At 39.8% G+C, this 27,613-nt stretch overlaps 1 protein-coding gene across 3 annotated transcripts in view; it reads left to right on the forward strand.

Moving 5' to 3' along the window:
* The window catches only part of LOC129721647 (zwei Ig domain protein zig-8), a 544,433-nt gene that overhangs the window by 160,737 nt on the left and 356,083 nt on the right, over positions 1 to 27,613 (forward strand). For all 3 annotated transcript variants that reach the window (XM_055674441.1, XM_055674440.1, XM_055674442.1), the window contains one exon: positions 15,514 to 16,561. In XM_055674441.1, the coding sequence (XP_055530416.1) occupies positions 16,483 to 16,561 (79 nt within the window). In that variant the 5' untranslated portion in view covers positions 15,514 to 16,482. The remainder of the gene's footprint in view (positions 1 to 15,513; positions 16,562 to 27,613) is intronic.

Genomic DNA, 27,613 nt, shown 5'->3' on the forward strand with positions numbered 1-27,613 from the left:
GGAGATGCCTCTGCTATCCTGAAGATTAAAAATATTTAATTTTTCAAAATGAAAAACACATACCAACGTGAAATTCGGTATTTTTTGTTTTATTGTTTGTAAAAGAATCCGACAAAAATACAAAACCACATGGTTTCCTGGGTCCCGAACCTAATATACGGTTTGTAACTTTTTTTGTGCAATAGTTATTGTTATTCAAAGTGCAGTTTAGTCATTTTCTCCAGAAAGCCATTAAAATCCTTTTACTGTTTTCTGCTTTATTACACAATAGAACGAGAAAGAATGTATTGGAAGCAAATACAGTCTCTCATATCAAGACAATCAATATGATTTCTAACAAATGTCAACAGTACGTATTTGCTCTCGTTTCACTTTGATCCCGATATTGCTGCTCACGCGATACAAGATAACCCAACAGAATGAAGACCAACAACATCAGAGAGAATAGAAATCGCCTTCACTGCTGCGGAGTTGCTGACCTTTCAATGCCGCTGCTGCACAGGTTATTAATTGAATCCAACGACGTGTATCTCGTTAAACAATTTGTTTTCTCCGAATCGGAGAATTTTATTTGTCGAAAACAAACGCTTTGCCGTTTGTTTCTGGGTAATTTCAATCGAAAGTTCGATTGGAGTTCCAACGGTTCTGATGATTAAAGCTCGAGCTCAGAGCCTTGATCGGAAAAACAATCGCAATCACCTTACCGAACTGCGATTATTCCAGTTCACCGGTACCGATAACGATGAGGACGCCGGTTCGGTTCGGCTGGCAGCGCGTAGTTTCCACTCCAGCGAGGAGTTTCCCGTAATCGAAATTGATTACCGGAAGTTAATAGAAGCGGTTGACAGCGTTTTCTTGCCCTAGGTTTCCGTCGAACCGGGAACGGGCGAAAAAAAGGGCAATGCACGTTCTGCGATAATTTCCAATAATGGGTGCAATAGTGGGTGAAAAAAGGTTTCTCGTTTGTAAATGCCGGCTGGCTGCAAAGCAGATAGCATTTTTTGCCGTTCCGATCAAGTTCACCCGTTTAGGTGAACAATTTTTTTTTTTTCAAACTTCCAATACTCAAACCACCATTGGAGCGGAAGCGCTTTGCACCGTCCACGAAATTCTTGCGGCGTTGATCCGATTGGATGGTGCCTGGGCAACAAAGGGTCACGCTGTCCCGGACAAAGACGCTCGAAGCTTGAACAGCTCTTTTGCTTCTTTCATTCGTTGCAAAACGGCGGAGGCTTCTATTCTACTACCGCCTCCGAGGGTTGAGCCTGTTTTCGGAACAAAAGGTCCATTCATTAGGGCGCCTACTAAGGCGGAAATCAATCGCCGGATTGGTGAAAAGGGTGCTCAGAATGTAAAAGAAAGGGAAAAAATACTCCAGAAGCTAAATAAAGAGACAATCCACTCCAATACGCGTTCGCCGCTGCTCAATGGAGAGTACAGCTTTGCGGCTTTACCGGAAGCTCAGAGATAATCAGGCAACAACGGGCCGGTGAAGTGTGCTTCAATTTGAGCGATGAACCGGTTTGAAAGATTGTGAACAGAGGTAAACACTATAGAACTTCAGCAACGTAAAAGTTGGATAACGTTAATATATTCACAGGTTCAACCTTTCTGCGTTAGCTTTGCGAGAGCTGGAAAAATCCGTTCGAATAACTTTACTCCCCCAAGCAGGAAATCTTGATTTATGCGTCACCCAATTAACAACTCAAACTTGTAATTTTTCTACCTCTAATGGGTTTCCTGGCGCTGGGCTGCTTCCGGGGCAGAAAGGGGTTACGTGCGAACTTGAAATGTCTAGTAACTAGCTGCGACAGCTAATTAGGAATTCTTTCCACATAAAATACGGGAAGCCTTTGCTGGTTGGTTGTGAAGTACGATGCCTAGCCTGGTAAACGAGGTGTTGTGTGTTCGCAAGCTCGAAACAGATTATTACCCTTTGGTTGTGAAAGCAACTGCTCTTACGAAAGTTTTTGTTTTAATTAAAAATCTAGAGTTGTGCCGTGCGTATCAATCATTCAGGATTGTGTTATTATCGTTCTGCTAACAGGTAACAATTAACTTTCGTTTTTTTTAAAAAACTTCAGAAATTGGAGTAATTGGCCATTTAATTCGGCCATTTACGCAAGAATCGTGATTTTAAGTCTTTTTAATACAATGATGAATTACAGTTTCTAAAAAATGTTTTTTTTAAATAGCAGACAATCAATAATTTATAAGCCAAGGGTGAACATCGATTTTTCATCATGACGCTACCTGACCTTTCAGTAGCCTTTGACACAGTTTGCCCCCAGTTTGACACTATTTCAATGTGAGACATAAAAAGAAGAAGTCGTAATTGGTATCGCAACCAAACTTACCTCATTAGTGCAAGCGACCGCAGAATTCGTGGCAATTTACTTTCCCGTTTTTTATTTTTCAACCGACGGTCAAGCATCTGTTGAACGTTTTACATAAAGGAATCGAATGAACGGCAAAACGTCGCTCGATGTCAGCGAAAAAAAGGTTCAAGCGTCAATAGAAACCCATTTACGACTGGCGCAGCCGGTAGCCGGCAGCAATTGCATACCGGCTTCGACAACGATTGCGATAATTTTTCGAATTAATCTCGAATCCTCTTCCAACAGCAGAAATAGCAACAGCAGCGATAGACGCCGATACGCTGCCACAGTTCGGTTAGCGGGTGAAAGGCTGTTTGGCATAATGGTAATTCATATAATCGGCTAACCGAAACTGGAGCAAAAAGTTAAAATGGGGTTTTTTCCTTCGTTTTGAAACTCTTTTTTCGATTACGTTTAGTGTAAATTAATACGCCTGACAAAAGTTATTGTGAAAAGGCTCTTGCTGGGACAATGTTTCGGCGCACCGCAAGATTACGATTGATCATGGAGAAGGTTCCAGGATCCTGTAAGTCTCAGACTCAGAAGACCTCGTTTTTCAACCAATCTCACCTCAACTGTTGCGATTGCTGTTTGCTTATCGCTGTTGTGACAAACTATACTCTGCTGAAGGGAAAAAATAATGCAAAGCAGTATATCAGAATCATAACCTTTTTTATCGCCCGAGTTTATAGCCGGTTGTTAATATGCAGCTAACTGACCGTGATCTGGCCTTTTTCATTTCATTTTTTTATTTGTTAAAATGAACGACGGTATGTATTCAGTTTTCGCCCTAAAAAATTTTCTTAATCATATGAAGAATTCACGCAACAAAAAGCTGAAATGAATTCAGTTTTTTTTTTTTAATTTTCAGGCCAACTGCCATTCGTGTGGCCATGGATCAAAACTAGTTCACATGGATCCAAAATGTTCGGTGTGTTCATTCTTCATACAAAATGGTCACATGTTCAGTGAAAGACAGTATTATTTTGTTGTTTTAAGATTACGCTTTACGATTACGATTACGATTACGCTGTGTCCTCCAGTAGCTGTGCCAGCTAAATATTCTGCAGCGTATGATGGTCTGTTGCTGCCGTATGCAAAACAAAGGTAACATGCTCCGCAGTGCCTGGAAGTTGACTCGTATGCAGCTCTCGTTTCTCAATGTCGCGTACCTCTAACAGCTATACTCGACTCGCTATTGTGTGACAATACTAAAGCTGAATTTTCTACACGCAGTCTTTTGTATCGAGTTCAGAGTAGATTTTTGCCATTAGGGCGTAGCCACGCAGCTTAGAGAAAGACAAACAAACCAAAACACTTTGTTGAGTCAAAATTTGTAGGCATTGGAACTTATTCCGTCCATGTTGTTATTATCCGTGCTCGGGAAGCAAGCCAATAGCGGGGGAAATGTATGGGAAAGCTTGACCTTGGAACTTTTCATCTTTTTTCACCATTAAGCAGTAAAGCAACAATGTTAAACATTAAATCAAACAATTGTTACACATTTTATCTATTCACCGACACATAAATGACTGAGATGCATTAAGTCGTTCGCTTGATATAATCGTTTGAAATCTGACGCAACTTTTGCCAGTTTCATTCTCAATTTCACAAAATGTAATCTAGTATAGAAAACGAAGACGTAGTCCTACGTCAAAAAAAAAATTTCAGTCAAGAAAACCCGTCCTTCGTCAAAACATAGTGAAATCACGATAAAAAGCATAACCTTATGTATTTCCTAAACACTATCAGCTCCTATATATTTTGTTCATAAAGAGGTTTTATAAACAAATCCTATTTTTAAATTGTTAACAGTGAGTTATGAAATCAAATATGAGAAATTTATGAAGCCAAATATCAGAAATAACTAAATCTGGTGAAACTCTGCGGAAAACGATTTCTTAGCTATTTGTTATTAGAGTCTTCTTACAAGTGGAGAGACCTATCCGAGAAGAAATTTGCCATACGAGATATTTGCCATTAATAAGCAAAAAACAATACTACCAGGAAGTGCTAAAAAAGCCAATTTTTTTATATAGAACACATTTTTTGATTCAGAATAATATGTTTATTACTGTGCCCTTATGAGTGTAAACGCTGTTATCAGTTGACTTCATTTAATACTACACATTACACTTTTTTATCCACTTTCACTATTTAATTCTATCACTTTTCACTTATCACTTGCCTATACGTATTTCAACCCTTACTTAGCGCCTTCGTCAGTGCTTATTTGGACTGTCGTTTAATATTGAGGTGGCAAAAATTGCGTGTATTTTTTCATTGACAGTAAAATCACGAGTACTGCTGTGTTGTTATCAGTAGTTTCTCCATGTTATAGAAAACTCTCATTAAACTGGAACAACTACACATAGAACGGCATTTCAACTACTTCCCTAGTGTGGTTGGTAACGTCTCCGCCAACAACGCTCGACGCCTGGGTTCGAATCCCAACGCCGACATAGGTGTCGATGGTTGTGGGGTGGCGTGTTCCACTCACAACCAACCCAAGTGGTCTAGATTCAATCCTAGCCGACACTGGGAGATTTTCTGAGGCGAAAAATCTCTGGGATCACGCCTTCCATCGCATGAGGAAGTAAAGCCGTTTGCGCCGGTCCATTAATAAACGGGTCGTGAGTTAGGGTCCTGGGTGTAAAGTCGCCTCCCTGGGCGTCGGTGATTGGCCACAACAGTGGCGGAACTAGACCGACGGAAAATAAGCGAGAATAAAAAAAAAAATCAAAAATATGTGGACTTTGTTTTTCCCTCGACTTTGTAACTTGCGGATTGAATTGAACGAAATGGCGATGTAACGATGAACAAAACTGCTGTTGCAGCAGCGTTGCCAACCCTCCAGTTTTTTTTTTTTTCGAGTACACCAGACTTTATATCTAGTGAGCATAATCTCCATCAGTAAAAAATTCAAATTGACAATGCATTGTCTCTTTCACCCTTCTTGCTAACATTTAATAATAAGATGCAATATATGTATATTCTTATTATTTACGCAACATTTTCAACCGAAAATCGAACAAATTTCTGTAGAAGCTTCAAATTCATATTAGGTTTGTTCAACTTAGAATTTTGCTGTTTCCTTTTATCCACTACAGCGCTTCTAGTTGTCGTACCGAGAATCTGATGACAGCGTTATAATTTGAACGGTTTGTTTACTTAGTGGTGAAAATTTTGTCAGGTTGGTACACGCGTTGAAAAGTTATCCAAGATGGGAAGCGACAGACGAGAAGAAAGTATGCACACCTACAGTGAAAACCCAACATGATCAGGAGAAATGATTGCCAAAGCTCTCAAACTACCGAAATCGAATGTGAATACCGTGTTCAAACGTTACCGGGACACTTTGATGGTGGATCGAACTAAACAAACCAAACGTAGAAGTGAAACATTGGACCGGAAACTACGAGCGAAGGCCATTCGAGCAGTCCGGAATAATCCTGAGGTTTCCCTCCATGATTTGACGGAAAGGTGGAATGCAGCACATAGTACAGTTCGTCGAATCTGTATGCGTGAAGGATAACAGTCGTGTAATGTCAGCAAAGAATCCAACAGAACGCTGAAACAGAACCTGGTTGCTTTACGAGCAAGTCCTGACAGAGTACAACGGCTGTATTTTGATGGATGATGAAACATGCGTCAAAATGGACTTTAGACAAATCCCGGGTCGGAAATTTTACCTTGCTAACCGTAAAGGGAATGCTCCAGGTAGGTTCAAATTTGTTTTCGCGGATAAATTCGCCCGCAAGTTGATGATTTGGCAAGCCATCTGTAGCTGTGGGAGGAAGTCAAAAGTTTTTATTACTGGAACAACTATGAATGGACAAGTTTACCAGAAGAAGTGTCTTCAGAAGATAGTTTCGCCGTTCATCCAGTCACACGAAGACCCCGTGAAGTTCTGGCTCGATCTAGCTGGCTGTAACTACGCCCGGGATGCATTGGAATGATACAAGCAGAGTAATATTGATGTTGTCGAAAAAAAGGATTAATCCATTAAGCTGCCCACAGTTTCATCCCATCGAAAGATATTGGGCAATAGTCAAACGTAAATTGAAGAAGTGTGGCAATTCAATCAAAACATCATCTGATATAACAAAGTAGTGGAAAAAATGACCAATACGGTTGATGTTGCCACTGACTGTGCAGAAATTGATGGGAGGTATTCGATGAAAAGTTCAAAAATTCATCAGAACAGCAGACACATAATTTTTCTTTAATTTTTTTTCTTGAAGTTCAATAAAAACTCTGTAAAAACGTGCATTATTTTCTCATGGAGAAATCGGAAATTGTATGCGGCCAAATTCTAAATGAGATAAACCTTATCCAATTTTTGCCGGTTTTTCATTTTAAATTCATCCAGTTTTTTTAAACGTTGGCATTGCCAACCTTTAATACCTACGGAAATGAGCTTACGCCACAACGTAAGTGGCGCGACGTAGATGATAGAATGACAGAATTAAAAAAAGAGCACTGCGCTTTGTTTGTAGGTATACAGACGAACGATGTAAGTGAAAATACAATTTGTTAACTGTATATCATCAACAGGAAAACTGCTGAAGGCACAAAAAGGTGTCAAAAAGAATAAGAAGAAGACGCCTCTTTGTAAGAAGAGCTACGCTAGTGAAGGTAAGAATTCCGTACGTTTGCAGCCAAGCACGCCAGCTCCAAGTAAATTGTTTCATTCCTCCTGCCAAGTCTTATATACGTTTTCGAGCAATGTTGAATTTGAAAACAAGAACCTTACAAATTATGAAGTAAGCAGTTCTAGTTCATTAGGGCATCTTCAGCGGTGGTCTATTTTTGAAACAGCTTTATACTAGATTTACACCAGTGAAACCTGAATAGAACTAGCTAATATAGACCAACTTTTCGTTCTCCGCACCGGTGTTGTATATCTTGTTGTTTTAAACCGCTGACATCTGTCACACTGTCAACAATTCAATACTCCATACTATCAGTTAATGAGACTTGTTATAATAAAAACACTCAAAATTTAACAAACGGGAAAGCGATAATTTTTACGCACATTAAACGATTACTTTGGCAAGACACTTCATATCCACAAGACTTTATGGATTTGACGGTTTGACCCGATCGTCAATGACATTTCTCAGGATGGATTGGTATGATCTAAAATTTCTGCTACAAGTAGGGTTTCGGAGGATAGCGAAAAATATTTGATCGCGTAGATGTTCATCTTCCGTTTTCGTCTCATCAATCTTTCAAAATCTTGCAGTTCTTCAAACTTGGTTTGGGTTTTGAGGATATTGGGTGACATTGCGCAGCTCGATTCAAACGATTTTCGCTATTTTCGAGTAGGTGACATACTGCCAGTTATGCTTCAAGCTTGAAAGGAGCAGTCATTGTCATTTGTCCTGCGGCTCATCTAACCCGCAAAGTCGAAAAATACGAAAAACGAAACATAACGCCCCCCAGCGATCATTTAGTTTTGTTCGAGTTGCTCGAAGCGAAATGCGCAATGTCACCCCAGCATTTTGAACGTTTTTAGTTTAGTGTCTTCGAGGAACATTTTTCTGGTCTCTTAAGTTCTCCTCCAGTCCCAATACAATTAAGGCGACAGTTATCTTTAGTCTTTCAGAATTTCTCCTTTTTCTGATCAATTTCCTTGATGCCAAAAACGACAAACCTGTTCATATTCTGCTTCAGAAAAGCCACAAAAATGAATTGTGAGTTGTCATAAAAAATCTTTGTTTTGTTTATTCCCCAACACTCGCAAAACGCTTATATGGAAATAGCCAAAAATGAAGTATTGATATGAAATATGGCATTTTACCCACCTATTGGTAGCGTACAAAGGGTTTCAGAACGATCTCTTTCTTGTTCCAAAAAGTGACAAAAATAGACCAAAACGTATACCAGTTTCAATTTTTTTCAATTTAGATCTGGTATAAAACAAAATTTACAGCACCGGTGCAGCAGTGAATTTGAGTTTGTTCCAAAAAAATAGAACAAAACAACGATTTTGACCACCGCTGAAGATGCCCTTAAGCAGACAGTATGTGCAGTAGGGAAAGCGAAAAATAAGCGAAATGGAAATATGATACAGATTTGGAAAAATATACCGCATCCCGACGGGACTTGAACCCGCAATCTTCCTGTCTCCGGCATGGTGTTTTGGCCAACTAAACTACGGGGGACGGTGGTACTGTTCAACAACCTATATCGTATCACATTCTACTGCCAACTTATTCTATTGCTCATCCCTAATTACACACACTGCTGTGCAAGCGTTATTTATAGACTGAAGTTTAATTGGTTAAAACACCATGCCGAAGATAGGGAGATTGCGGGTTCACGTCCCGTCGTGATGCGGTATATTTTTCCAAATCTGCATCATATTTCCAGTTCGCTTATTTTTCGCCTTCCCTACTGCACATACTGTCTGCTTAATGAACTTGTATGTTAACGGGTAAAAGACGTTATTAAAAAAAGAAATTGAAAAATGGCGCTAAAAATCCTTAAAAATAGCTTTTAGTTGAATGCAATTATTTAAATTGAAAGTTTTAATTGTTGTGATTGAGTCATTTAGTAATTTATTTATTTATTTGTTTATTTATTTATTTCACAATCTATATTCATCTGACAATGATGAGTCTTAATGAATTAGTAATATTTAACACATATAAAAAAACCGGATTGATGCAACTACAAAACTCAATAAAATCGTTCGATAATTAAGTTTAAAAGAAATATAATGCTGCAAATAACAGAAAAACGGATATCATCTGGCGCTATATGCAAATGACACTTCGCAATAACAAGAAAAATAAAAAACATGTCGGGTGTCACTATTGCGCGACAACCCGAACAGTACTTCTTTGCGCCACGAAATCCCTTATTTGAAGTAGTTAATATTACCACTTGCCAAAACATTGCGGATAGAAAACGGCCAAGAAATGTTTCCTTCTCTTTTTCAATCTCTCGTCTACGAGGCTCCTCCTTTACTGAAAGTTTGCTTATATAATATTTCATCGTCTGTGCTTGGATTGCATCATTGCGACCACACGACTGATTGAATTATGATGAAATTGGCCATGAATTTTTCCTACTTCACTATGAAAAAATGTTAAAAAAATGATTTCATAAACAAAATGACTCTTGTTTGGACAACAAATTATATTCTAATCCACCGAGATGTCAATGACTCAAATCCTTACAATGAAGACCCCAGTTCACAGAAATCATATCTAGAAATACTTGTGATTAAAAAAAATGTAATAATTGGAATTTAAAAAAAAAGTAAAATCATCAAAACAAACAGGAGAGCTTTCCATGGGTAAACTTTTGCCAGAACAACAAATTAAGTTTTCCGAAAAAAAGCCAGTCGCAGGATGAATTTTTAGCAAATAAAATCTTTTTATTTGTGTTATAAATTTTTATTTCTGTATTCATTTTTCCATTAAGTTCACCAATGAAAAAGTTATTTGGACACTCTTCAAAGTCTTCATGCATTACAATGAACTGTTTGAATAAATATTTGTGATAAGTTAAGTAATTTCAGAGTAACATTACGTTGAACAAAGGTTCAAAAAAAGTAGAATGTCCTTCTATTTCCAACATTATCGATGTGCTGCCTTCGCGGGGGCCAGAGAAGAAAGTCAAAGCTGCCGAAATGAGACTTCACTGCGTAGGCGGGAAGATTCTTCGCCAGACACGAAACGATGAGCTCCCATACAGCGAGCAACGCAATCAGAAACTGGACCGAGCTATTTCCTGTCATGTGTAACGACAAAGAAGAGAACCAAAATACCGATAAGTCGCAGAAGGCCAGATATTCAAAATAACAGTAGTGTGCGGTGTACGGTGAGGAAGATAAAAGAGTCGTCGAGGGGAACAGAGGAGAAATTGAAGAGGATGATCGAGCTTGAAACCTTGCCCAAAATGAAAAAAACTGCAGAAAGCTGAAGAACTTCTCTTCCGTATCCTGTTCCACATACTGAGGTCGTTACAGGGAACCTTTGTTGATGAATAGCAGTGCGGTTTTCGAGCGGGATTACCTTGAAACAGGCAGGTTTTGTGAACACAACTTGCAGACACATCATCCATTGACTTCAAGGTGGCGTACGATGGTCTCCAAGCAAAACAAGACACATTATATATTTTTATACTTCAACACGGTGTACGATTCAGTGAAACGCGCACATTACACTGTGCTACAAATGAAAAAAAAATGCAAGAACTTCTGGAGTGACCTAGTGTTGGTCCAAAAAACCGTATTTTGACCATAACTTCAGATTTTGGGGGTGTTTGGAAAATTTCTAGTATGAGCGAATGTTACACTTAACAAGACCTGTAACCTACACTAGGTCACTTCAGAAGTTATGAATCGCTGTAGCACAGTGATCTATTTATATACAACAAGACGGCGTACGATTGAAAGTGTGAAGAGTGAAACGAAACGAGCTGTTGCAAATTACACTTGAACATATTTTCCCGACAAGACTGATTAACCTAATATGTTCGACTCTCCGTGTAGCATGGTCACTGTTTTACGAATTTTAAATCATTCAATTTCACTTAGTTTCACTGTTCAATATTGCATGATAGAATTGAAAATCAGACGCTTGTATACAAATACTCCACTATATTGAATTCAGCAATTTCAAATTCCCTTTTCTTAGTATTTTCCGTCTCACTAAATACCGAAGCGGGTGGGGAAGCAAATCTGCGATTGGAAGAACGGAAGAAAGAAGGAGATAAAATCATTCACGCTTAAGCCATAAATGATCGTGTTGAAGTGATTCATTACTTCCGATCGTGGAAACCGAATACCGCGCAACTTATTTGAGGGTTTTCGGAACTACTACTCGTTCATTTCAATTCTGATCGTGAACGAAGCAGTAGTGTGATTAGTTTATTTCGCGTGCGTTTTTTGTAAGTCTTTTGTTAAATGTGAGTGTTCTTTTTAGTTAAGTTTTTCCGTTTCGTTAGGGTTTAGCTAGTGCGGTTGAGTTAGGAGTGCGGTCTACGGACGCTTTTTCGTGCGTTATTGTTACAAAAAGAAGGTAAGAGGTTTTAAATATGTGTACGACAAAAAATGCTGAAAACCTAAAGCAGCCGTAGTCGGCCTCCTTTTGGGCTTTCTTTTCGCCCTTTACTAGCCGCTGCACTGGCGCGACGCTGCCACCCTCACGCTGCTGACCCACGACGGGATTGGAAGTTGCTGCTTTGGTTAAACGTCGGCACTTGCGATCAGCCGGCAAACGACGCCGTCGAAGTAGTTCGAGCGACGCCATCGCTCCACACCGATCGACGCCATCGCTATCATCGAGTGACGCCAACGCAGCTCATCGATCGACGCCAACGACGCCAATCAGAACAGCAGCGAACGCAACAAGTCATCGACGGTAAGGCTATTAATAGCACCGACGGGACTTCTTTATCTACCATGAGTAAAAATAGCTCTATGAGCCGGGCCCGATAAAGACACACAAAAAACCCTTCTTGATAGAAATCTTTCGCCGTCCAGCCGTCTGTTGGACGAGTTTTTTTGACCGCACTGTAGGAGTAAATCAGGGAAGCACACAGAAGCGAGGAAATAAAAATGTGATCACTGACTGTACACGCTACTAACCCGTTAGACTTAAGTAAATCCCGCTTCATGCAATAAATGTAAATCGTTGTAAATACTATATACTATGCTCGATTTTATGCTTCCCAAACAGGTAAATCTTGTCTAGGAGAATTCTCACATTCGCGTACGTGTAGTTTTTTGTCGTTGTTCGTTCTTTTTTTACTCCGGGTGGCTCTCGGGAAACAGCCCCACTATTGCCGCTGAATCGAACAGAAAGATTTGGCATTGGTGTTCCGCCTGTGATGATAACGCTTTTTTTTCGGACACTCGTGTTTTCCGTGTTTCGACAAGACGGTTGTTTTTGGCTAAGCGGAGTAGTGGTTTTATCGTACGCGCGGCGGAGTAATTCTTCCATTCAACAATTGCTACCGTTTCTTTATGTCGTTTCGGGACAATTCTTCCACAACCTGCCCTGAGGTTTAGGTTTCGTGCTGGGCAAAATTCAACACGGCGAGTAGCCCTCTCTGGAGGTGGCGCTTAAGCTACTCGTTTATACGTCCTGGGAAGTATTTAGTAGACGGAAACACATCGCGGCCTGTGGGCCAGCTGCATATGGACCAGATGGGATTCCTTCTGTCATTTTTTGTCGTTTTGCTGTTTTGCTTGCTGAGCTACTATGTTGCTTGTTCAATAACTGCTTCTCGCCAGAAGGTGTGGGAAAATTCCATTATGTTTCCAGAATAGAAATCACAGCAACGTCAAAAATTACCAAGGCTCGAAACTTTTAGAAACAGTTGTAAATGCAACTATACCTAACACTAGACACTATATTTTCTGTGACCAACATAGTTTCATGACTGGTACTCGATGACTACGAATCTTCTAGATTTCATCTCTAGTTGCATTAATGAACTGGAATGTAAATCACAGGTGGACTTGATATATATATATATATATATATATATATATATATATATATATATATATATATATATATATATATATATATATATATATATATATATATATATATATATATATATATATATATATATATATATATATATATTGATTTGAAGGCTGGCTTCGACCGTATTCATCAACGAATACTGCCGCGCAAGATTATGCGAATGGACGCTTAGTGATAGGTCGTAAAATGGCTTTGCTCATATCTGTGAGACAGAGCTATGTGAGTAAAATCGGGATCACAATTATCGCCTCTTTCCATCAATAAATCGTGTGAACCTCAAGGCAGTTACTTGGGATCACTGTTGTTAATTTTATTTTTTAATGTTTTATGCCGACGATTTAATGATATTTTCGACGAATCGTTGCATCGAAGATTACCGATTGTAAATTAAATTGTTTGACAATCAGTATTCCTAAACGTACGTACTGACTTTTCATCGCATAGAATCTAAATTGTCGAACCTGTAATCTTATTCCTAAAACGACTATATGTTTGACTGAAGTCGAAGAGATCCTTTGCAAGTATGGAAGTCTGGATCATCGAGGGTATTGCCGCATCGTATGCATAGACAGTACGGTAGAATCTTTCCTGTAGCAGTGACCGGTACCGGAGGAGACGTTGAGCTACACGAAAATGCAACATGGAGAGTAACCTTCGAGAAAGTCTGTTGTCGATTGGCTTCGGCAATTATGGAGGTGTAGTGTTTGTTGAATGATAGTACTGGATCCAGTACGACTCTCAAGTCATCCATTTTCTCAATCATTCGGAGTAAAGTCCCGTTAATGCAATAATCAAGTGATCGCGCACGGCCCTACGCTGTTTTTTATTTTGCCCTTAGGCATCACGATGAGCAATTAAGACCCAGGGAGAAGTTTTTTTTTGACAGAACGAACGCAACGCACATATTTTACTTAGCTACTGTACATTTATTCTAAGACTATTTACAACGGGGCAGCGTGACGGCGCTGTCGCCGTACAATTATCGACTCACTGCTTTTATAGGCTGCCTCTCGGACGGCAGCATTGTCAAGCCAGAACAAAGCTTCAAATTAGCGCGCGCAAACCAGCGTCGCTTGGTTTTCAGCTGGTCACTCACAATTTACAGTGATCCCCAGCTGAGGCAGGAGTTTCTGTCCTAACATCAACCTTTTTTTGTGCGATGGAACGTTATGACGGAGCATTTTGGTATGCTAACGATTAGTTTGTTACGAGAGCACCAGTAAATAAACAGATTCAGCTGGGTATGCAAACAGCGGCAGTCTTCAATAGAACGAATCACCAAATCTATTTTCAAGACATAGGCGTAAATGAGTTTAAAACCTTTTTACGTTAAAAAATTGTGTAAATAACAGCGGGCCTAAGTTGCTGCCTTGGGGCCCTCCGGTTGAATTGCGGCTGAAATTCGAAGATAGGCAGGAGTCAACTTTAACACGGTTCACGACCAGTGAGGTGAGACCCAATCCACGATATCAGACTCGAAGGAGAACCAAGGTGAGACAGTTTGGCCGATAGTATATTGTGATCGAGTTTGTCTGGAACCGCCCTCAAATCTGAGTAAATGACATCAACTTGAATTTTGTTCTTCATTGCAGTAATACAGGTGTGTAGTTGAGTTCAACAAATTCGTGGTAACAGATCTCCGAGGAATGAAACAGTTCTGGTCATTAGCGATGAAGCTCTTTGACTGGCTGAGAATCACATTACTAAGAATTATTTCGAATAGCGTTGACACTGCAGCTGAGCTTGTTATATCTCGATAATTTCTATCGTTTCTCCTGTTGCCAGCTTTGAACAATGGGAGCGGCTAAAAATCAGTCAGGTCCCGAAGAATGTGAACTGTTTTACTTTGTCACAGCAAAGATAACCATTGCAGGAACAACTACGAACGCCGTTGAACTGATGCAGTCCACAGGAACATCTGATGCAAAAAATCTAGCTCGCAACATTCAACAGAAGATTTTGCTTCAACATCATCTAAAACCACGTTACACTTACGTACCGTAGAATTCTCACAATTTTTTCGGTTTACGTCGAATGTTATTCTGCATTATCATGACATGAGCCTTTTATAAAGCCCAGTGTGTTTCGGCCACATCACTGTTTAAGCCTCATTACTTTATCCCAAAAAACACAAACGTTACTGGACAATCTCGCCCCGATTAGTACCCAAAATATAATCCAACAAATTTGTCTCAAGGTCGTCCAATCGAAGATTTCCTCGTGATTTAGAGGTCGTTGAAGTACAACAAGAACTAAAGAGCAACGAATAACAGACGGTGGTCGACGTGAAGGCCGTACGCCGCTTTTGTTCCGGCATAATGATGAAGTTTCGTCGGAGAGGCGACCTTTTTTTAACTTTTATTATTTTTTTGTTAATAATGAATGGATCTACATTCGAAATAAATTTATTGTTGTCTCTAGGTACATCTAAATTTTTTAAAAGCGAGGGAAAAAAAATCGTAAATGGTATAATGGTTTGGTATGATAACTTGCACATGCAGTTAATAAAATACCAGACAAAATTTACATTCAAACAAGTTGTTCATCGCACCGTAACTCTTCTCAATCATCCCCTTCTACAATCGACTAACCTCACTCAATTTTCTCTCACATTACAGCTCTGGAAGCGGTGAACCGCAGGAAACACGTGCATAAATCATCCACCATTATACGATTGGCGCTCGAGCGGATTTAATAACTGCAAATTGTTTGAACTTAATGCTGATATTAACTGACAGACGTCCTGCCGTCGTTCTTTCCCCGCATCCAGCCCCCTACCTGACGGAGACAACAGCGGTGTCCAACGTTACCTTCAGTCCAGTGCGCTCCAACCTGTTTCGCAATGACAATTGATTTTAATAGTGTAATGAAAATTTTGCTGAGCTGCGACGCAGCCTAGTGTTGTCGCCTGGGAGGCTGGGAAAAAGTTCCTCTGCGTTATAGTGTTGTAAGTGTGTCCAGTGTGTGTACTCACGTGCGGACTGACTGACCGCAACGAACGGCCACCGAGCGACGCGACGAGAGAGCATTTGACAGCGATGGCGCCATAATGATACCGTCACAGTGGGATGTCCGTTCATTGCGATAGTGCTCCGCACAGCTGGCAAAACTAATTCCTTATCATACACTTCCCCACCCGGATCCTGGTGCTAGTGGTTTCCTCCTCTAAAAACGAGGTAGAAAATCGGAAAGTTTTCCTTCTCTTCAAGCGGGGTGCGAACGCGAACGCTCTCGATAGTGGAATAATGTGATAATAGACGAGGGAGAAAAGTTTCCGACGGTTCCGACGGTCCGGTGTACGCGATAAAGATTGAGAACGCACTACGAACGAACGAACGGTAAAGTGAGGGATTGAGTGAGTGTAGTAACGGGTGCAGGGCTAAACGATCGGTTGCGAGCTCCGACGGCACTATAATGACTAGCTGAAAGTGTCCGCAAGAATGCTTCCCGGTGAAATGTGGCGGTGCACTCAAGTGTGATCTAGTCAATTGTTGAAAGAGTAGAGTTTTTCAATTAAAGCGATAGCCGTGGAGAGTGACAAGTTAATCCGTGGAAAAAGTTAGCGCATTCCAGGGGCTACTACAACCATGCGGGCTATGATGATGGAGTTAAAACTGATAATCCTGTGTTTGCCGTCGATTCTGTTGGCCACCACGCTGGATTCAGGTAGGTGCATTATGGGTGTTGGACCATGAACTTTTTCAGCTGAATGGATTTTATCTTCCAAGTTCTGTGCGCACGGTTGAGTGTTGGACTATTAATTCTAGATTGGTTATTAAACTAACCAAATGACGAAAGTTTTTAAAACTTTCACCTGTGGATGAGCTATAACCGATAGAAAATTGACGCGATAGAATGCAAATGAAGACCCAAAAATCGAGCGCTCAGGCTCCCGTCAACTAGTTGCTCAATATGTTACGATGATCGATAAAATTTCCAACATACACTGCTGGATAAAGCCGTATTACCGTTCGGAAACTTGTGCAAACGTAAACCGAAGCGTTCTATCAACTTCTCCATCATATTGTAATTTGAAACTTTACCGCACCGGATAGAGAGAGCGATCGCTTTCCTGCCGGCCAATTTCTCTATCACGAGCTCCCAGCTAAACATATTTATGGCCAACAGCTTGCTTTCGTAGCGTTCAGATACAGATATAAACTTCCATACGTACGGAGAAAATGTGACTAGAGGAGGGGAGGCTAAAAAGTTCAACCTTTATGACAGCCTCCATAGTTGTCTCGTACACACGTGCATGAAGCCACCAAACCTGTCTTTATGTCGTCATCGCACCCTGCCGGGTTTGTTTGGAACCCAAAGAGCCTCCCTTCTACGTGGAAACCACATACACACACTCTCTCTCCAACCTTCTTGCTAGGCCAGGCCAAAATCCTAGACGAGTCCGTGCTCGAGTTGCTAAATATGGATTCAAAACTGTACGTGACATTGCTTTAAAAAGAGATTTTAAAATTGATACGACACGGAATGCTTTCTCGCTGTCTCTCTCTCCTCCACACGCCATAACATATACCGACTCGATACAACGATTCAGCTTCTTCTGCGAGAACTGCATGTATAGCGTGGCGTCCTCATCGAGTAGCAGGGATTTGTGTTCTGTATAAAAGCAGCAAAAGCAGCAACGAACGGTTCCAACAGTGATTCTAGAGATGATGCCTGCAGAATCAGCGCCAGTCGAAGGACGGTGTTTGAATGGTCGAACAAATGCGAAACTACGATGAGGGGAATCGGAACTCCAGTTAGGTCAACCTAAGTTCTGCCATTGGCCTGTTTGTGCGGCCAAACGTGAAACTAAGCTTACCCTTTCCTTTTGGCTCTATTGTTGGTTTGCTAATCGCTGAGGATTAGGGTCAAATTTATGTCAACTCTTAAGAGATCGAACATATTTTGTACTATAGAAGAAATATTTTCAAATTCTCCGATGCTGTTTAAAAATTAGAGTGTTTCTTCGTTCTGGCAAAATTCAGGACCCGCATTTCGTTGTTTTCAAAAGATTCCGAAATACTATATTTGCTAATTGATGATCGTAATCAATAGATCCAGATAAGTTTGAAGATTTCTGGGCCGATACGGCAAAGCACTATATTGAGCTGTAGGTCTTATATGCCAATTGAAAATTTTATGTAATTTATCTAACGGCGAACAGCCCTTATAAGGGATTTACTTTATCATTAACAATGTGCCACAACTGTAGAGCAGATTCTCTAAAGTTTAACATTCCATGGACGTGAACTATAGACTGTTCCGAAAATTATAAATACATCTTCTTTCTTGAATAAAACAAAAAATACAGGATTTTTCGGGTCATTTTATTCTGGAATATAGATAATAAGTGTTTTCTTTCCAGTTTCAATTCAAGTTGGGATTATTTTTCGTAGGATACGCGAGTTCTCTAACTTTTCTCTTAACACTACTCATAAGCTTTTGCACAGTGTGCTCTCCGACCATTTTTACCACTTTAAGCCAATCTTTTAGATTTTTCAACATTGTCCGCTGGTTTGACATATTTCCTCAGCTTTGCCTTGGTCAAAGCCCAAAAAGTTTCAATAGGAGGAATTTCAGGGAAGTTTGGAGGATTCATCTCCTTTGGGACACATGTGACATTATTTGTTTTTTACCACCCTAGTGCATCCTTAGAGTAATGGCAGGAAGCAAGATCGGGCCAAAAGATTGGAGGATTGTTATGCTGCTTAACCATGGTTAACAACCTTTTCTGCACACACTCTTTCACGTAAATTTTACCAATCATTGTGTCATTCGTAATGAATGGACGAGATATTTTCCCACATTCACAAATGGCCTGCCAAACCATTACCTTTTTGCCGAATTTTTTGGTGTAAATGGCTTTCACTGGTCCAGGGATATCTTTTCCTTTCGGTGATGTATAAAATTGCGGTCCTGGCAGAGTCTTATAGTCCAGTTTTATGTAGGTTTCGTCATCCATGATAATACACCCCATTTTTTTGGTCAGAAGTTTGTCATAAAGCTTCCGCGCCCTCAGTTTCACAGATTCAGCTTGTTTTGGATATCGTTTTGGCTGCTTCTGCTTCCGACGGGTCTGCAGACCCATTCTTCCCTTGGCACGCATAACGTTACTCGCCGAGGTTCCAAGCTTTCTCGCCACATCTCGTACTGATACTGAAGGATGCCGCTTGTAGTATTCCTTAACCTTTTTGTCCATTGTGGGATCAACAGGCCCGGGTTTTCTACCACGTCTTGGGGTATCAGTGAATATGCACTCTTCACAATACTTCCGCAATGCGGTTTGAACTGCTCCGACACTTATACCTTCTTCTCTGGCCAATTTTCTTATAGAAAGACCACTCACGGTGCCCCATTTGTGCACAATTCGCTTTCTTTGCTCGGGAGAAAGGCCACGCATTTTCAAAATTTCGCATTAAATGTTAGAAAAAATGACAGCATCTGTTTCTTTTGGATGTAAACAACAGGACGCAGCCAACGTTTGGTTGAATACTGCAGGTTATTTGAAATGACGGTTGATCGTAAGTGTATTTATAATTATCGGAACGGTCTATATGTTCTTTAAATGATACCTTGTCGGACAGTACCCAGTTATTGGACCAGTGTATGTACAAGAAACTCTCTTACTGAGCTTTTACTGCTTTTTAGTGACCTGCATTCAGAGTTTTATGTTTATTTGACTAGTGACAACCTTTGTCGGTTATTATTAGATGTCACTTTCCGTTCTTTCCAGCATGCAAGTTTATACTTTGTGTATGTTTTGATAATCTGCAGAAAGATTAAGGACCATGAAACGGCGAGTTAAAACCTGGTTTAGCCAATTTTCCAGTATAGATTATCATTCTACGTTCCCAATTGAAAAAACATGCGCAATTCATTAATATTGATTGGGAGTGTAGAAAAGAGGTTTGATATGACTTCCAACATACCTTCAAAGATAAGATGTTATTGGCCATTAAGTGGAATCTGTGCTTTTTCCGCTTCTTAGTTTCCTCTAAAATTAATTGATCTTTGACACGCCGAGTAAATGAAGCTAACTTTACTGTTTCTCGGAAAAACTTGACCAGAAGCGTCTAAGTTCCAGAATCGCCATCCTTCCCGATCTAGTTCACGCACTCTAGTCGACATTAACTACAGTTAATTGCCTTTATGCAAAGATGACTAGAACAAGATACCTGACTCTTGCAGAATTCATCAGACATGATTGTCGCTGCGCGTGAGCAAAAGTCGAACTAATTTATACACTGTTAATATGATGAATAATTGACGTCAAAATCAACTGACGACAAGGACAAGACATGACTGCTAAAATGTGAAACATATTTTTTAGTAACCATGTGGACAACTGTACGGTGCTGCCATCCGAAAAATGATAATAATGTGTACGAATGTTTAGTTCGCAAACATGACTTGAACACTTGAACAACATGAACATGAAAACTTTCCGGAAGAATCAACAATTATCGGCGCATCATTAAAAATTAAGCGTACCATAAGAACAGCCAAGTTTTCCACTTTTGCCGAGGTTAATGAAGCAAAAATCGGGTGTCCCGGTCAACCTGACCAAATGCACAATGGTTCTGAAACCTGGCTTGCGACATATCAAATTTTAGATTATGGTAGAATGGGACCTGAAAATAAATATAACCCCTCAATATAAACCCCCACTCTGACAGTCAATTTCACACTTTTCTTTCGTACTTTGAAGTGCAAAGAATATGGCAATAGCATTAAGTGCAAAAATTGACAATATCATTAATCTGCATGTTATCTTAAACGTCGAGCTGACCAAACTGCTACACATTTTTCATATACAATCTTGAACAGCTCAACGATTGATGACGGACTATGCACGATAAATCGATTTTGCTCATAGTGACAATTTTATGAGAATATAAGTCATCAGTTGGCAGCACTAACCGTCTAAAAAAAAATGAATGAAAAATATGGAAGTTAGGTATCTTGTTCTAGTTATCTTTAATTATGGCATGGGATTTGCGCCTACTCTTTTTGGATTTTTTTCTTGTTTCGCTTCTTGTGGATCTATCCGGAAACTCTTCATTATCGAAAAAACTTCCATCAGAATCCACGGAATCGTTCCGAGATATCTGCGAAGGTGATGCTCGAGCCTCGAACGGATTTTGATTATCTTGACATTTGTTGTCGGATGAACCACCTGCAGTTCCGGCGTCAGTTTCTTCATCCGAATCCTCACCAGATGAGCTTTCATCGATTCCGTACATCATGAAACTTTTCAACGCAGATTTCATTTAAACTGTTCTCATGGACATATACCTACTTCCAAACTGGGAAGGGTTAACGGCAATGAATAGCAACAAGACAACACGCACCATAGCATCACCATGGCAATGTGACTGACTTGCGGATACCTCTCTCTTCGGTGTAGAATATAACGGCAAGTTAGTCCCACTCAGGGTTTTAATCATGAAATCAATAATTTCAGTGGTTTATACAAAGTGATTTGTGCAGGCTAGTATGCAAACTAGGGAAACTGCTCCATTATTCATCTCAGCCCATATATTCATCTCATACAATATGAAAACACAATTGAAAACAGGAAAAAACGCATATTTTTTTCTGGAACCAATCTGCTAATCCATGGATTGGATTCTTATTAGTTCACCTTAGATTCCTCATAAAGTATAATCCTCAAAAACTCACTTTAAAGCCCTAAATTTGATATTATAGTCGGGCATCTGCACTCGAAAACTCATTTAATTCAATCACCTACCTCAGAAAACAAAATCCGCGCATTTCTCTATACGGCTACAACGGGACTCGTTCAGCAGCCAACCAAACTTTTTTTATCACTAAAGGTTCACTTTTTATTTTAACTACTAAACAAAATCATTCACTACACTTAAACTTCAAACGTTCACCTTAAATTTCCTAAAACAAGCTTGAATTAACAGCAGATGAATTTCAACAATTCCTAGATTTCAACTGTTTGTATTTTCATCAGTTCTCACTGCTTTGAAGAAAATCAAAAGTTGCCAAATCAGTTTCTGTTAATACGAAAAAATCATACCGAAAATGTTGAATTATTCCGACATAATTGACATAAATCTACAGCACTGTAGTGGTTACCTAGGTTACCAATTTTGCACGTAAACATCTCCAGCGGATATCTAGGTAACCTACTACGACGGGCTGCGGCTACGTTCATTCATGATTAACAGTGTAATGAATATGGGGGCGTCGTAAGATGAACAATTGAGCAGTGATGCAAGTTTTGAGATGGATATGGAAGCGTTGTGAAAAAATTTTTTTTTACAAAATTCAGGATAAATCTAGCTAAATATATTGCTAAATATACAATGCTAAACGATTTCATCAGAGCACGTAAGCATATTTAGTTTATTTGTTCAATGATTTCGTGAAAATTTGGTGTTTAATGAGATGAATAATGGAGCAGTTGCCCTTTATTATTAAATAAATAATGTCAGAACAATTAAACTGAGCGTGAATAAAATATTTTTTGAAGCTGTTTTATCAATTTCGTATTTCTACAGATGGGAGTGACTTGCGGTTACCAGAAGCATAGGTATCAAAAGTTGAATAATTGTTCAAAGTTGGGCTTTTCAATGGGCTTACATGTATAAAAATCTTGTGTGGAAAAATGGACGTATATATTCAACATTCTAAAACCATAAAACGAAGTAAAACTTTCTTTTTCTATTATTTTTCTATGAGATACACAAAGCCAACTAAATGTTGTGCGGAGTTGTGCGCAGCCTTACCCACAATTTCATCAACAAAAGCTGGTTTCCTCCACACAAAATAGATACCTAAGTGTTTTACTGTTTACCCGAATAGTAACGCTTAGATTTTACTATACATAGTAACCATTGAGCTACTCCGTGCTGGATCTGAACCACTGGAGATGCACAATGAATCAACTGAAAGTCCTTACCCTACATGTTTTCATGACCTAAATTTTGACACACCAGTACCGGCGTCGACCCCGTCCTTCCAGTCAGCTGAGAATATCATTAGCTTCGTGCAACACTGGCACAAAAAAGTGGCATTTTTAGTCGGCAATGTCAAATACTGCTAAGTTTATTCTTCGACCCGTTTCAAAACTCACAAAAAATGTAGAGTTATACAGACATGTATCTTTGCAACTTAAATCAAAAACCTCCTAAAAATGATTGAATTTGTACAACCTGCCCATCGTGAACACAAATCGGTTGAACGACAATAGGAAGTCTTAAAAATTTCAAGTTTCATTGGAAATAATTAAAATTGTTGCTTTCGGAATTTTTGGAGATTTTTTTACGCAGCTTGCAGCAAACATTAGGGGTGGTTAAACATTGAACGCGTATTACTCGAGATAATGTTTTTGGCGCTTGGTTCGATTTGGCTGCACCCCGACCATTTGTTAGAAATCAATCTTCGTCAATAACCTTCCACAACAGAAGATTCAAAACACACGATTTTTAAAGGTTAGAAAAATCATGAAAGGTTGCAGTGAATGAATTCATCCAGTTATCCATATAACGTTTGCATTAAGAAATGGACTTTTTTCGGATTGTGACAAAAAACTAACACAGATATTTGAGTTTGATAAATTTCCCATGAAAAGTAATCGTATTAGCTGACTTGCGAAAAATCTACGCCCTTGCGAGCGGTATTAGCCATGACGGACGAAAACATGCGTGTAGACATGTTTTTGAGTTCTTTCTTTGTTCAATTTATCAACTCCTTCTTAGTTTTCGAGACAAAATAGTTGGAGCAGATATTACACCTAAGGTTTGCCCAGAATTTTCAGCTGGGAAACGTTGGGCGGGTTTGTTGACTTGGGTACTACATCGAAATTCAGCCACTCCATCTCCTCCAACGATCGCTTCTAGTATTGGGCCAGATCTGGCCAGAACACTGCGTCTTCGCCCTTATGATATCACTTGATGAACAACCCAGATTCCGGCAGGTACTTCATACTATAAATTTCCCCGTTCACGGCCAGTCCGGAGCCGAAGAAAAGCGTCTTTGACATGCCCTTCTCGCTGATTGATCGGGCTGTAATTGAACAATTTGCCCGTGATCCTCAACACGCATAAGCAGTTACTGATGGTTTCCCTTGTATGACGAAATCGACGACTCGTTTTATTTGAAAGTCGTTCTCGCGATAGGATCTACCGCTTGGAACTAACGTTCATCCGTCTTCGGAAACCGCACATCCGGGATGGCTGCGACTTCCACCTTCACATTTTGCAGTTCTCAAGTACAGTTCTGATGTTTTAAGTACCGAGTTTATTTATAATCATTGTCAGTTTTCATTCGCCTAAGTCGATACCGACTGCTTCGACTCGTATTCACTTCTGTATTGTTCGTAATAGAGTACTTTCGGCATACTGTCTAACTAAGGTCGTGGTGCCTAGTCTCACGACGGGGTCGTCTTCTTAAATATAGCTGGCAAACAACGCGTTCCATAGCTCAGTCGCTCGCTCCGAATCAGACGCAGTTTTGCGCCGCCACAATGGGAAAACAGACGATTACGGATATTCCACTCAATTAGCATACGACTAAGTTTCCCACCAGGTTTGAGTTCCCTTAGTAAGGGGTAACTAGTAATCCAGTTAGCACCCCGAAAAGCTTAAGGTATAGTTATTCTCGCTATGGTTAAGATATGAACGTTTTTGCATCGGGTCCTTGATTCAGACACCACTTGAAATTTGCTAACCAACCTGCATTTTCGAATCAATCAACACTGATTGTCTCAAAAATGATGGTGCTTCGCCAAATTTTTTGGCATGAAAAAATGCTCTACCTAGCAAAAGTTCTGGGAACCTCTTATCTAGAGCATTGGGTAGTAATCAGTTTAAACTGATTACCAGACACCAGGAGTCACCGTCTTGAATTTAAAAATGAGCATGAGCTTGACGGCCACACATTTCGTAGATGCTCCTCCCTGAGCTAGTAAAGTTGCACAAAGAATCACGTATATGGCTACTTGGGTTTAGTTTGCAGTTCAGTAGCTATCGGCTAGTGTGGATCGATAACGGCACCGGCCACGTCCTTACGATCGTTAGGAAAGATGTTGTAAGAAAGGAGGTGTAACAGTCGTTATTGTCGGAGACCGAGCTTACCTCTGCATCTCCACGACTGCGTCGGAAAGAAAGAGTTGCATCGCCGTGGTAAGTAACGGAATTGAACGCTGTTGCGTACGAAGTTAACTTATTAGGAGGGCGAACGATGAGTATCTTTTATATCGGACCTCGCGGGCCTACACAAGGAGCGCGCGAGTATAATTCACCACCAGAAGCATTCAAGTGTCTAAACATTTGTTTATTGCTCCAACTGCACTTCGGCAGGAGCGAATTATCAAAGTTATAAGCGCTATTATAGAAACAACGGAGGCGATCCTTGGCTAAACGGGCAGACCAAGCTTATTTTTGCATCGCCGCGACTGCGGGGGAAAAGAAGGTTTATATTTTTATGTCACCGTGGTAATTGACGGAATCAAACAATGTTGCGCGCGAAACTCACTTATTACGGAAACTAAAACAAACGATGAGTATCATTCTTGCTAAACATCTCGATCGTTTGACTGAAACGCGCATGAAAAAAGCATCGGCCACTCGTAGTACCCAACTGTTTGTCCTGGGTACCTCCGAGGAATCAAACGCACGTCGGCCGATGCGGTTCTTTTGAAGGTATACATCGCTTTTTCTTTAATCACGATATTTATGGACCGAACGAAATCACCGGCTTAACGGTCACAGTGAACAAATACAGACGCATACACCCCGAGATACGACATGTCGAACCGATTCTCTGTTTGTTATCTCTTGCATCCAAAGCCTTAGCAAATGAAAAGAATGCACATATACATATTAGCTAATGGTCTTCATTTCGTTGACAAAATGCCTAGCTAGTCATAATTGGGGCATAACATATAAAACCAAAGCATATGCATAAGATTTCGGCTAGCATTACTGGAAGCTTGGAGTACTTCCACAAATCACACCAATACTCTTTGGGTGAAAACATCTCCTGCTAATAAAATGCCGAAACAAATCCAAAATACTGGTCCATAACAACTATAGTAACTATCACGCCGACCAACATGATTTTTTTAAATTCACCAAATAAAAACTGTCTATGTATAGCAACCTTTGGCCGAAAACCTGGGAAACCACAAAACAAGAGCTTGAAATCGAGCTAAACGTCTTCAGTGCTTGACAAAGCATTGTCGTACATTCAGATTGCAAATCACACGATTGCAAAGAAAAAGAGAAACAAAAATGATAATAATAATAGTCCTCCAGTACGCGCCCTTTAAGAGTCAGTACGCACTGCAAGCAGTCAAGCGTGAGAATTCCAAAACCGGCCTCTACGAAGCTGCGGTTACATACAGGAATGCCTCATATACAGATCCACATCTCTGTGCGAATTAAAAGCCGATAACACTCACACTTTATTCAAAAAGCGACTAATTGGACTTTTCAGCAATAATTTGAGCTCGATTAACTAATCAGCATGCACAGGATTTAGTTTGCTTGTCGTTCCAAGCCTCAATACGATACGAGTCATGTTGTTGCGTGTGTCAGCGCATCATCAGTCTTTTTCGGCTGGTTACAAAAATTGAATGCGATTATTAAGTCCCTCGTCTAGTGAAGATGAGAGGACGTAAAACTTCACAAAAAAGCAGAGCCTTCTTCAAAGCACTCTTCAGCAGCGGGTTGCGCAAGTATCAACTGGCTTTCCGAATTTGCTATCGACTTAAAAAGTCACTTGTCGGTCATATATCTCAGCAGCAGCGCGGTAATTTACGATGTGAGTCGACAGAGTACCCTGTTCCGTTGCGATCAGCATCATATCCAATATTAAACAGCAAACTGCCTTTTTTAGGGCAACTAAACAAGTAATTGAAGATTTAGCACTATTTCGAAAGGTCTCCAGCGCTAGAATTTGGAAGTAAATACTTTCAAATTCTATTCAGTCAGCTGTATCGTATTTTTATGTGCGAATTAAAAACCGATAGCACTTTAACAGCTGGTTAGTACAAAAATTTGAATAAATGACATCGTTGCATGTTTATTTCTTGAATGTTCAAAACCTAGCAACACTCAGTAGAACAGCAAAGAAATCTTTTCTATCGTTGTGTATGTAGCTCAGATGCTAAGAAGTACGAGGGATGATGTCATCGTGACGATTTGAAATATTGCTTAATAGAAATAGGTTTATAGATGTGGAATTTTTCATGACCACATGAAGGTTTCCGATCACAGACGTATATTCCGTACTCCAGCATAGGACAAAGTGTGCAAATTGTCTCTTACACTAAGTAGTGCAGTATTACTTTGAAGTGTTGTATTATTGTCATACAGTAGACTCCCAACGTTTACTTAATGAAGAGTTTAATGATTTTAGCAAGCAAGAGTAATTTTTATGTCTCATAAATGAAATGTCATCTCATATAAATCTACGTCAGTTATGCGGTCGTGTTTCGGATACAATTCCTACTAAAACTGGAGTCACCATTAAGATTTTCAAAATTGCGCCTGGAGTAGAAAACGTCGTATGATCCAAAAGGATTAGGTTTCCAGCGCATATACCTCTCTCATTTCTCACTAGGCTAGAAGTTAATTTGCGTCATTTGATCAGAATTCCTTTTATGATCAGAGTTATAAATAAAAAATATCGACACTGCGTGAAATCTTATCATGTTGGTAGAAAGTTCAAAGATAACAT

This window comes from Wyeomyia smithii, chromosome 2, assembly GCF_029784165.1.
Source record: "Wyeomyia smithii strain HCP4-BCI-WySm-NY-G18 chromosome 2, ASM2978416v1, whole genome shotgun sequence".
Classification (NCBI taxonomy): Eukaryota; Metazoa; Arthropoda; class Insecta; order Diptera; family Culicidae; genus Wyeomyia; species Wyeomyia smithii.